A 12,496-nucleotide genomic window follows, 5' to 3' on the forward strand; every position below is an offset into this window, starting at 1 on the left:
GAACTGGGCCCGGTTGGTATGATGTTCCAATCCTATCAAAAACACTAGCTGTGGGCAGATTTTGCCCATCTAGAGTTATCTCCAACTCACTTTGCATAGAACCACCCCAGCTGAAATGGTAGCTTTTAGCCTCTGATTGGCCTCTCTCGTGGCTCTTCTGCCTATGCTGGAGCTAGCTTCTGCTATTAATTTTCCTCTCTTCTGTTCTGGCAAACTTAGGTTGACCATGTTGACTTGAGGTTGGGGAAAAAGATATGTTGCCTCTCTTCTGTTCTAGCCAACTCAGCCAGTTTTAACCTTTCTGCTGTTATTCCTTCCTGTATGACGTCTCTGAAAACAACACAACTGTTGGTGGAATGGTTCCAAGAGTTGTGCCATCTGTAATATTCTCTGCCCTTGAGTTCCTCTAACTTGGGCAACTTGTGGGGTGTCTTTATTGCCTTCTGTAGCAACATCTCATCAAAAGCATCAACCTTGTTTAAATCGAAGGAATAAACTTTGTTTTGTGCTGTATTGTTTGGAACAAACCCTCCTGTGAAGGGCGGTGGCTTCTGGTCATTTGGTGGCTTTGTCAAAGCTCTGCAGCTGGTAGGATGTTTTAATTTTGGCATTTCCGCCACTGCAACTTCCCTTTCTTCCGAGCTTTCTGTGCCTTCTTCTGATTCTACCTTAACCAAATGTACTGAAGAAGATGGGGTTTTGTAATATGTGTCTTTGGAAGAGTTCCTTTTCTGTTGTTCTTCCCTGAGCAGTTCCTCGTATTTAGATGCTTTCTCTGCCAGTTCTGCCAGATCTCCAAACAGCATCCCACCAAATCTCTTCCTCAGCGAGATTTTAAGGGCGGTTTGAGCCATTTGAATGAAGTGCTTTTCTTCTATAGGGATTCGGCATTTCATTTTGAGCTTTCTGAACCTAGTTAGGAAGTCTTGGGCAGGCTCATCTTCACTTTGTTTGAGGGCAGCAAGATCACTGATGGTGACTTCTGGCTGAATCCTGAAATAGTAGTCATGGAAGACATTTTCCATCTGCTCCCAAGTTTGCACAAAATTGGCTGGTAAGCTAGTATACCAGGTGAAAGCTTGCCTGGAGAGAGAGTTTCCAAAAAGCCTTAGTTTTAACAGAAGGTTATTTTCTATGGCTACACACTGGACAGAGAATCAGCATATATGCTCAACTGATGAAGCATAGGTGTCCTCTCCGTTGAACAAGGTAAAGTTTGGTACCTTGAAACCTGGGGATAGAGGTATTTGATCAATATAAGCTAGATATGGCTTTCTGTAGGTGGGCCTTTCTCCTCTTCTGGCCTCAGGTTCCATCATCTCTATAATCATTCTCTGAAGTGCCCCTATGTCATTCAAAGCATTGACATGATGCGGATTTCGTCCCTGTTCTGGCTGGTTGTGTTCAATCCTTTGTTCGACTCTGTGTGGTCTGGGCAGAACTTCCTCCTTATGTTCTTCCTCATCTTCGAAATCTAGATGATTCCTCCAGTTTGCCCCTGGTCTGTTCCTGTCATTGTTGGCAAAAAGGTTAATTCCCCATCTGCCTCTAGCAAGTGGAGGGAATGGATTGGGGTCCATCCTTCTAGGTTTGTAGGGCAACACAGCTGGTTGCTCAGGCAGAAGTGCCAAGGGCTTATCACATGGGGCTGCTAGTTGTGGAATAGGTGGAGGTTCTGGCTGGTTCTGGGGGCCCTGAACTGGTGTAGGGCCTTCTGGACGAACCAAAGCCTCGTGTTCTTAGATAGGCAGGGCTTTTCCCCTTTGTCCAGCTTGAATTTCTCCACGTGCCGGCACTCCAGCTATCTATGCGATGAGAGGGTTCTCTTGGTATGGCCATGCCAGTCCTGGTGGAGGTCCATAAGGGAGGTCTAGCTGTTGGACCACAATATCTGGATTTGGATTTCTGGCAATAGAAGCCTCTCGGTCTTTCCTGAACTGCCTGTTGACCTCCCATTGCATCATGGTTGTCGTATTGTTTAGAGTATCTTGGTTGCCATTGCATCATGACCTGCCATTGCACCCTACTTATCTCTTTAGAAAATGTAGTCTGCTTATCCCTTCTAAATGATGCCTGTCTTGATGTACAATTATATAGAAAGGGATTTTGATCTTCTTTTGATTGAAAAGGCTGGAGACATCTACCTGTTTAAGACCTGCCTTCATTAATTCCTTATCAATTCTCTTGTGACTAGTTGAAATTGTTGACTTTTCAAAGTCAGATAGTCACGTGGGTTTCTTCAATTTTGGGCTGTTCTCTAACTTCGCTCAATCACACCAAGCCCAGGTTTGAGTTTTGGGACTGTGGGTTGAGCAAATCACATCATAGCATGTTGCCCACTCAGATGAAGGTCTTACTTAAAACTTTAACGTTTAATCTGCTTCAATGAAGTAAAGAATATTATTTCTATTACATTGCTACTATATATATATATATATATGTTGTGGATTATGTAACCTTCTTGGATTCTTACATTGCTATTCATAATAAGGATGGTCACTCTCACTAGGCTGGCGATATAGTATTTCATGCAACAAGTATGTTAAGCCAAATTATGGTTCAAACATATGTCATAATGATGTTATTCTTGAAGAGAAGTCTAAAACCAAGTCGAGATTTCGTGAAGATTTGTTGGAAGCAATGTCCCAATTTCGTGAAGTGGCTATAGCCTTAAAAGTGATTGTTTATGCAAATTTACTCCTAAGAAAATATTCGCAGATGAATCTTCTCTTTCGAACATTCCTCTGTATGATTCCCTGCAAGACAAATGGCAGTCAACAGAGAACCACGGGTGTAGTGGTGGCCAAGGCCCTTCGATGCCTAAGTCAGTAATTTGGTCTCGGAAGATGCAGATAATACTAAAAGGTCAAAGAAATTTCTCTACATGAGAGTTATGTGGCTCGGAAGCTGGGTAGGTAAGAGAAGTGTCAGTAGCCTGGGCTGGCCGCCCAGCAAGTGTGAGGGAGGATAGAGATTTCAAGAAAAAAGATAGATAATTTCTATGGTTTTTTGAATTTTGAAAGTGTTTGGAATTCAGAAATCAGAATTAGGATTAGAATTGGAAGTGGAAATTAGAATTGAAATTGAAATTGAAATTTGAGATTACCTTCATTCTTTTCCCCTCCGATTTAAATAGCCTTCCTTCCTTGTAACTTCTTCTTTTCCATTTATGAAGGGAATAATTGAGAATTATTCATTTCCTGATTAATGGAGTTGAGGCAAGTTATGGAAGGAAATAAATGAGTTGAGGGAATTTATGAAATGTATTCCCTCAACCTAAATTGGTAACTCCCGTATTAAATATATTATTAAATCATAATATTTATTTAAATAATATATTTTAGAGTTTGTCTTCTTTTCCACGTGGTGCCTCCTGATTGGGCGTCATATTTATTTGTTCTCACAAATGCCCCCCCTAACTTCTGCATGTCACGTTTAGGGCATGTAGGAGATAAATTAATTGTATTCTCGGTATGGAAGGGATCTTTGATTCTTTTCTTATAATAGGATTTCTTGTCATGGAAGGTAGGATCTTTGACCTTTTGAAATTGATTTCCTTGTCAAGGAAAGTTTTAATAATTCCTTCTTGACCAAGGAATTTCTATAGGCTATATAAACCTAACCCTTCTCCTTATTTTTGCTTCCCATTATTTTCTTCTTTTCTTCGTCTGCGTGTAAAAGAGTGACTTGGAGCTTGATCGTTGAGGAGGGAGGCTAAAGACGAGAAAGGGGTATCAATTTCTTCCCCTTCACTGTGAAGGCGCGTGGGAAGGAGATGTGAGTGATGGTCTCCGGTTTCCTACCACTTATTGCCTTGGTATGTCACGAACAGCTGATCTGGACTACGTCACTTTTTTTATTTTTTTATTATATATATATATATTTTTTGTGGCTAACTGATTTCTATCTTCCATTTGCAGTTAGCAAGATTAGCAAGAGGCTTGATCTTGAACCGAACATGAACAAGGTTCGCCAAGCTATGAACATCCCTCCTGACTTTCGTGAGTGGCATTGGCTATTAAGCGAGTATCGCATGGAGGAATGTGGTCTTCCCCAAGCTAGAGCTATAGAGATATGGAAGTTGTTCAGCCCTGAACTGGTCGATCAGCCTGATGAAATGGGTGACTCTTCAACCTGCCTTTCTGGATAGAGAAAGTTGAGTTCCAAATCCGTTAGAAGTGAAGCTGGAACCTTCCAAGCCAAGGAAGTGTCTCATCTGCAGAAAAAGCGTCGAATTCCATATGTTGTGGTCAGACCTTCCTTGTATCCGATCTCGTCAGCTGAGAAGGTCAAGAGTGGAGCCATTCCTTTATCATGTGCCAGGGTGAAGCATGTCGTTGGTGCTGACAGTAGGAACATATATGGCATGCGAAACATAAGAGGTGACGTGCGTATGTCTTCACTTGAGAAGTCAAAAACTAGTGATCTACCCTGCAAGGATATTTTCACCAGATCTATTCCATCTGATGAGAGGTGGACAACTGCCAATTTTGATTACAAGGGTTCGAGGTCTTTCAAGGCATGGGTAGCAGCGGTTAGGAGGGCTAAAGAATCGTCTACTCGAGTGAAGAATTCTACAAGTGTTCACGTCCATTGCCCAAAAGATGTCAAGTGTGATCTCATCCCTATAGATATTGACGTTGAAACGGAGGGTAGAGATGAACTACCCAAGAAAGTTGAGTCTAATCCATCTGAGAATGTTCCTATGTTTGATCTGCTCAAGTCCAACTTCTTGTCAAGCTCGTCTGCTTGTGCTGGGTTGGTTGACTAATTACATCAAGATAGTGACATTGGCACGTTTTGTAGCCTTTCTTTAGAGAAGCAGAGGGATGATGCCATTTCTTTGATTCAAAAAAGGGTGATTGTTACTTCGAAGACCAATAAGAATTTGTCTAATGTTGCCTCCTCTTCTGCTCAACTCAAAGAGTTGGAGAAGAAGAATGTTGACCTAGCTGACCTGCTCTCGTCTGGGCAGGCGCACCATAAGATAGAGACTTTGGACTTGAAGATGGAGATATCTTTGCTGAAGAGTTCACTTGCCTTGAAATATGGCGAGTTTGACTCTACCATTGCCATCCTTAATCATCAAAACGAAAAATGTCTTTGGCGCAAACGCAAAATTAATGATTTGTCCCAAAGTCATGATAAGATGTTGAGTAAGTATGATGTTTTCTAGAAAGACATTCAAGAATCTAAGATTGATGCTTACAAGTTGGGCTACCTGGATTGTCAGAGAAGTGTCTCCCCCTATCGTCCCATTAGTAAGGAAGAGGTTGAATTGTTCTGCCCAAAAAAGTTCCTTACTGAAGAAGGGCTGGATAGATTTCTAAATATGGATGCAGTTAAGGAACTTGTTGCTGACAATGTCGTGGCTGATGAGCGCATGGTTAAAGGAGACAAGGCTGGTGAGGTTGAAATGGATAAGCAGGAAGCTATTGTCCAGGAGTAGCTTGTTGAAGCCTTGAAGTAGATGAATACTTTTTCCTTTTTTAGTTTTCATAGCTATTTCTTTTTTGGCAATAATTTGTCTCGGTTGACCATATTCTTTTTGTTAAACTCTGGCCAGTTGGTCACTTTGCTATGGAAATTTCAGTTATATTTCTTTTTCTTTAATTTGCTCTAACTTTTGTGAGTTGTTGGCGTCTTGGTTAGGCAACTGCATGAGTTGTCTTCTTTGAATGCTTGAATTTTTACCCACCACCTGCTTAAGGGATGCTATTCTGCTTCTCCCTTAAAAAGCTCTGGATGTTGTCCTACGTCTCCCTTAGTACTCTTTAGATGCTGATCTGCGTTTCCCTTAGGACGCTATGGATGGTGTCCTATGTCTCCCTTAGGACGTTTTTGGACGATACTCCTACGTCTCCCTTAGGACGCTTTAGACGGTGTCCTACATCTCCCTTAGAACATTTTGGATGATGGTCCTAAGTCTCCCTTAGGACGTTTTGGACGGTGTCCTACGTCTCCTTTAGGACGTTTTGGATGATGGTCCTACGTCTCCTTTAGGATGTTTTGGACAGTGTCCCACGTCTCTCTTAGGACGCTTTGGATGGTGTCTTACGGCCCCCTTAGGACGTTTTTGGACGGTGTCTTACATCTCTCTTAGGAAGTTTTGGATGGTGCACCTCCCTTATGACGTTTTTGGACGTTGCCCTACGTCTCCCTTAGGACGTTTTAGGCTTCTTTGTGCACCTCTCTTAGGGCATTCTGGATTAGCTTTTCTCTAGCACTTCTCCTTAATGGAAAATTTGAACTTGTATTGATGTTTGTGTGATTGCATCGCTTTATTGGAATGGAAATAACTGGATGAACAACTTGAAAACATCAGCAGTAACTTTTCTTCATCCGAAGTGGAGGGAGCTTCGTCGCCTACTGGGAACTGCACTGGTAAGCGAAAGCTTTATGGGTAGTACCTTCAGAGGTGTTAAGCATTCCATTGTCTTGGCACTTCCCTCCTTTCCAGGATATCTAGCATGTAGCTTCCTCTGCCCCCAGATCGATTGATCATGTAGGGACCTTCCCAACTGGGTTTCATCTTCGTCAACTATTGCCTTGGTGCGGTCATGAACGCTTTTCTAAGCACAAGGTCTCTGGATTGGAATTGTCTGACCTTGGCTTTCTTGTTGTAGTAGGACTTCAACTGTTGCCAATAAGCTATAACTCGAATAATCGAGCAGGTTGAGGTTGAGCTTCATGGGCTTGGAATTCTGATTAATGCTGCCCACATCAATGTTTATCGAGGTAACAGTAATGTGTGGATGAATGATTCCTTCAGTTCCATAGGCTAAGGATAATGGGGTTTCGTTGGTTGATCTCCTTTTGGTTGTGCGACAAACCTAGAGAACATCATGAAGCTCGTTTTGGTGTCTCTCTTATCAAGATCCCTCTTTAGGTGGTGGCCTTCTCTGCTAGATTTTTCTTTCACTTGGGCCAGGATCTGATGTATCGAGATAGTGAACTTGGTATAAATCTCATTTATCAGAGCACCTCCTTGGGATTGTAGCTTGCATTTGCCATTTTTTGGGCTGTCGAGCCTATCATTTCTCTGTCATGACAGCTTGCTAGGTTGATCGGCTTGTTTGGCAGACTTTTCATGGCGACTCAATCGTCATCTCAGAGTGCATAGCATTCTGCTACCGCGAATACCTTTGCTAGAGTCTGGCTGGGAGCGATAATCAGCTCAAGATATAAGTCGTGCTCAGTTGGCAAGCCTTTCTTGAAGGCAAGGACTGGATTCGGTCATCGCATCCTACAATGTTTGCCTTCTCTACCTTGAACCTCTTGAGCTAGTCTTGGATAGACTCATCAAGCTTCTTGCGCAGGTTGAACAAGTAGTCAGGGTTCTTCTCGATTGTTTTCTGAAGCTACAGATCGACTTGGGTGCCAAGGTATGAAACCAATCTTGGGCTGCCCCGTCAAAGTCATAGCAAATACCTTACACACGTCATTTTTGTGAAGTATCATGACACTCTTACAGTGTGTTTGGCAAAAGGAAAAAAAGATCGGATTTGAAAAAAATCGGGATTTCACCGATGGAAAAGGGAAATCCATGCGTTTGGCAAAATCAACTAGGGATTTGGCAAATCACTTGCGAGAAATATGGAGGGATTTCCCAATCCAAAATTCCGAGTTTAAATCCTATCATAATTGGTGGAATTCTGCAAATCTCAAGAGCGGGGGAAATTGTTTTTGCTGCATGCCAACAAATACACCTTATATCAGTTTTCTAACAAGAGTAAGAGAAGAAGGTAGGCCATCCAAGTTTCGCAGGTGAGCTTTTAATCTAGTTGCAATTTTTTTCTTTTTTTGTTGATATTATTGATGGGTATTCAATTGAATGGGTTTGATCGATCTATCTATACTTTCTTTTTGTTATCTGATTGTTAATCTAATGGGTTTGATTGGGCTCTGTTTGTATTCTACTCTCTGCATGGTGTATTCTTTATCTCTACTTTCTGTTTTGTTATCTGATCTCTTTTGGTTTCTTTTTGAAACTGGATTTCAACCCAAAAAACAAAAGTTAATCATCTTTTTTTATCTGATAGAGAGTGTTTGGTTTTCAGATTTTGCCATCTATCATCTTTCAATCTAAGACTCTGTTTTGCTCCAATAAAGGTATAGTCTCAACCTATCCTTGCTTTTCAATCTGTGTTGTTCCAATAAAAGATAGATTATATGTTGTGAAATTATTGTTTTCTGCACTTTCTGGTAGCAGATTTTTACTCTGTATTTATGATAAGGGTTCCTCAGCTGTTATGGTTGAGGAGATTATAGCTTACCTTGTAGTTTGCATAATTTCTTGTAGTTTCTATTATAGTCCCTTCTTCTCTCTGTTTGACTAACTTTTGGGTTTAAGAGAATTTGTTTCTGAGGTTTGGCAAACCAGTGGAAAAAGGTATATATTATTGCAAATTGGGATTTTATTGCATAAGACTAAATATTCAGCTTCACCTGCTTTTAAACATGGTCAATGTAGCTTTGTCATTGCAAAGCACTATTCATCTTTGTTTTTCCACGGGTCTTCCAATGCATCCCAATTTGTTTTTGTTGGGTAGCCAAGTTAGAATTGTTTTGCTTCCTATTTGCGAAACAAGAAATGCAGAATATATAGCATATGAGTTATTATGTAATTTTTTTTTTCTTTTTAAAGCAACTACGTGAAGCATTGTGTGGCTTCTTGAGTAACCACACCGATTTGTTACAACCAGACATGGTTTGCTCTGTTTTCATAGACATAATAATACCTCATTCCCATTTTCATTTTCTTCAAGTTTGAATCTTGGTTTTCGTGTCTGTTTCTTCAAACTCACCTTTATTATCCTATACTGCTCCATCTCATCTTGGAGAATTTCCACCTTGGCTAAAGTTGTGTGGCTTTTTGTTGGTGTTTGATATGACTACATAATGAGATTATTTGGAAATATAAACATGTATGGCTAGTGATGATGTAGATAATTTTCTTACACGTTTAAGTCGCAAGCGTGCTAGAGATGAAGAAGAAAATAGGGACAAAATGTCAATTATTCTTGGTACCATTACATCTATCATTGCTATAGTCGTAGCATGGTATAATGAAACTTATCTAGTCAAAGAGCCTTCACGTGATTGGGATCAAGAAAGACGATGGTACTTGAACCGTCTATATAATGGGAGGGTGGTTGACTGTATTGAACAATTACGAGTTAGCAAGAACGCATTTAAGAGTTTATGCACTATTTTGCATGGAAAGGGTGGATTGACTCCAACAAGAAATGTTTCCATTAAAGAGTCTGTGGCTATTTTCTTAAATATACTTGCGCACAACTTGAAGTTTAGGGTCATTGGTTTTGAATATTATCTCTCTAAAGAAACAATTAGTCAACAATTTAATAGTGTGTTGCATGCAATGATGAGAATAAGTGAAGAGTACTTGAAACTTCATCCATGTGCTATAGGTGGATCAGAAAGAGACAAGTGGAAGTGGTTTGAGATAATTCTATAACTAAAGAAAACAATGTTCTTGTAATTACATTAAGAGTGTTTGTTTATTTATTTTTTATTTCATGTCATTATAATTGTATGGGGGCACTAGATGGAACTCACATTCTAGTAACAGTGTCTGCTGAGGACAGACCAAGATATCGAAATAGAAAGGGAGATATTTCCACCAATGTTTTAGGAGTTTGTGATCCAGATCTAAAATTCATCTATGTACTATCCGGATGGGAGGGTTCTGCTTCTGACGCTCGTGTTTTGCGAGATGCTTTAGCCAAGGATAATCTGTTTTAAGTCCCAAGTGGTAATTTATCATACTAGTTGTTAATTAAGCACAAACTTAGGTATAAATAACTAACTATTCTTTAAAACTTTTTTGTATTGTAGATAAGTATTATCTTATGGATGCGGCATATGCTAATGGACAATGTTTTTTTGGCACCATACAAAGGAACTAGATATCATATTGATGATGTCTCACCCAACTCTAGCTGTCCAAAGAAAAGAAATCAACCATCTTCTTATATTCGCCCACCAAAGAAAAGAGGTACCCCTAATGTTCTTGCTGATTCAGTGGCTAAAATGGCTTCATCGTTCGAACAATTTATCAATGCTACCACACAAAAGCTTGATCCATTAGAAGTATATAATGAAGTTAATACAATTCCATAACTTAGTCCAGATGAACAATTGAAGGCATGCACTTGGTTTATAGAAAATGAGAAACAATTTCTCATGTTGAAGACACTTCCAGTTGAGACAAAAAATGGAATGGTGTTGATGTTTATTTCACCAAGGGCATAGAACACATATTTCATTCTCATGTTATTTTTATTAATTATTATTTTTTAATTACAAGTACCTTAAATAGTAGTTGGAATGATTGGATTCATTTGTTTTGATTTACTGTTACGCTTGTTTTTTTAGTAATATAGATAATTTTATCTTGATTACAATTTTGAGTAATAACAGTAGTCGATTATGAATGTTTTTGTTGAAGAGATTTGAATGTTACCTGCTTTACTTTTATCAAATATGTTCTCTTGAACCTCTTGGAAGATCTTAATAATTTGTTGCAAGAATACAAAATAAACGAGTTTGCATGAAAGCTAATGTCAAGTTGATCACTTCTCACTTCTGAAAATTGCATGCTTTCTTATTCTTAAGCCTCCTTATTCTCTGCAAGTTTCAATTTTAAAATTCCTTTTATGATTATCCAAATAGGGAAAATTGTAATTTCCGTCATTTCCTAAATTCTATATACAAGATATCCAAACACTGGAAATTTGGAATCGACGTAATTTGAAATGATGTAATTACAAATTCCGTCATTTACAAATTCTATGAAAATTAGAATTCCTTCATCCAAATGCACCATTAAAGTGTTTAAGATGGCTCTTGGGATCGAAATCCCCTTTGCATTGGGTGAAGGTGGGCGTAGGCCTTGGTGGAACTACTTGCTTGATCACGTCAGCGAACAGTTAGAAGTTCACTAGGTCTACTTCTTGGTATATGGCATATTCTGAAACTCCTCCAACCTTAAGGCTTCGAAGTCACTCATTCATGAGTTCTTAATATCCTTCATTTGATAGGACTCGACCCAAATTTCACTTTGGAATCTGTGTCGAACCCTGTGTGTGTCCAACACCTGGCAGGTGCTGGGCACACTTGACCAAATTGCCCTTTAAACTAAAACTCAAAAATCCTTTTAAGGTTTGACTTCTGCCGAAAAATCGGTAGTCTCCCCTATAAATTGCTTGTTTCCCAATAATTTACACTTGTACAAAATGCCATCCTTATATCCACAAGTGTTCAACATGCACAATGTTAGAGAACACACACAATCCAACAGCAAATCTGTGTGGCCTCAGGCCTTACAGAAATCATACGGCAATATCAAAGCCTACTAATTAATTTAATTTACAAAAATAGAACGGTTATAGTAGGATATCCTACATAGTGGAAGTGGATGAGTGGTGGGTGATGAATGCCCGGTGGTGGTGCTCCGATACTCGATTACTGCCTGGGGCCGCAAAACATTAAAAGTGTGAGTGGACAAAAGAGAGTTTTGCAAAACATAATATCAACATACTAACCCCGCTGTTAAAATCATTTGAAAATTCATTTACTCCATGTTCTATATTCGTACAAAAAATCAAGCATGCATATTTATATTCATATAACCATTCAAATATTCAATCAATTCATCAAAACCATTTGAAAACATTGAAAAATAATAATTACTTTCCACCTAGGTTACCCTTCATAAATCTATCAATTCCATGATTTTTCTGTTTATTTCCCACATTATACCGTCAATTCCAAGTGTCACATAAGCGACACCTCCTCGCAGAATTCGGAAACACAAAGTTAATCCGAGCCACATTACTCGCAGAACTCAGGAGACACTTGGTCAACCTGGGCTACATTCCTCATTCCTCATGGTTATCCTTAGGACTCATGGAGCAACTGTTAAACGTGCACTGACTCAACCGAAGGCAACTAGGATGTCCGTGGACATCAATATATCCGAAGGCAACTGTTTATTCGAAAGCAACGTTTTGGGTACCTATGGTGGTTTAAAAACCTTTCCTGGAAAATTATAATACTATTTCTCACTTAATCCTTAAATCACGTTACCATTTCCTTTTCTACTTTCCAAGCCATTCACATTTAATCGTAAACAAAATTTTATAAAAACATTTGAATTCAAACTCTATGCTTGGAAAGCAAAAATCATAAATAATTCATTCATGATCAATTAATGAAACTTTTATTGCATAAAATTCATTTATAAAACAAACGTCAACTCACTATGCATCCGAGATCTCCTGACCCTTCGAGGGTCCTTCCTATGGGTTTAGTAGAGGCTGAGTATAAATTTAAGAGATTAAAATATTAAATTAATAAAATAGCTCAACCACAAATATTTAATCAAAACCCTGACCCCAGGCCTTAAAGTGCGTGTGAGTAACTTAAGAAAGTTCCTAGGCCCATTTTCAACAGTTCTGACAGTTGGAATGGT

The 12,496-nt window shown here is 39.3% G+C and overlaps 1 protein-coding gene across 1 annotated transcript; it reads right to left on the reverse strand.

Moving 5' to 3' along the window:
- Window positions 1–215: 215 nt before the first annotated feature.
- LOC117612567 lies at window positions 216–1,580 on the reverse strand. Its single transcript, XM_034341253.1, has 2 exons — window positions 1,224–1,580; window positions 216–1,145 (listed from the first exon to the last, which is right to left on the reverse strand). The coding sequence occupies exons 1-2, from the start codon at window positions 1,578–1,580 to the stop codon at window positions 216–218; spliced, it is 1,287 nt and encodes a 428-aa protein (XP_034197144.1).
- Window positions 1,581–12,496: the final 10,916 nt, after the last annotated feature.

This window comes from Prunus dulcis, unplaced genomic scaffold, assembly GCF_902201215.1.
Source record: "Prunus dulcis unplaced genomic scaffold, ALMONDv2, whole genome shotgun sequence".
Lineage (NCBI taxonomy): Eukaryota > Viridiplantae > Streptophyta > Magnoliopsida > Rosales > Rosaceae > Prunus > Prunus dulcis.

Excerpts from the sequence above, each read along its gene's own strand:
- LOC117612567 (XM_034341253.1), bottom strand. The coding sequence starts at position 1,580 with ATGGACCCCAATCCATTCCCTCCACTTGCTAGAGGCAGATGGGGAATT. Across the intron at positions 1,146-1,223 it reads CTCTATCCCCAGGTTTCAAG|TGTGTAGCCATAGAAAATAA; the intron begins GTACCAAACTTT and ends TTCTCTGTCCAG.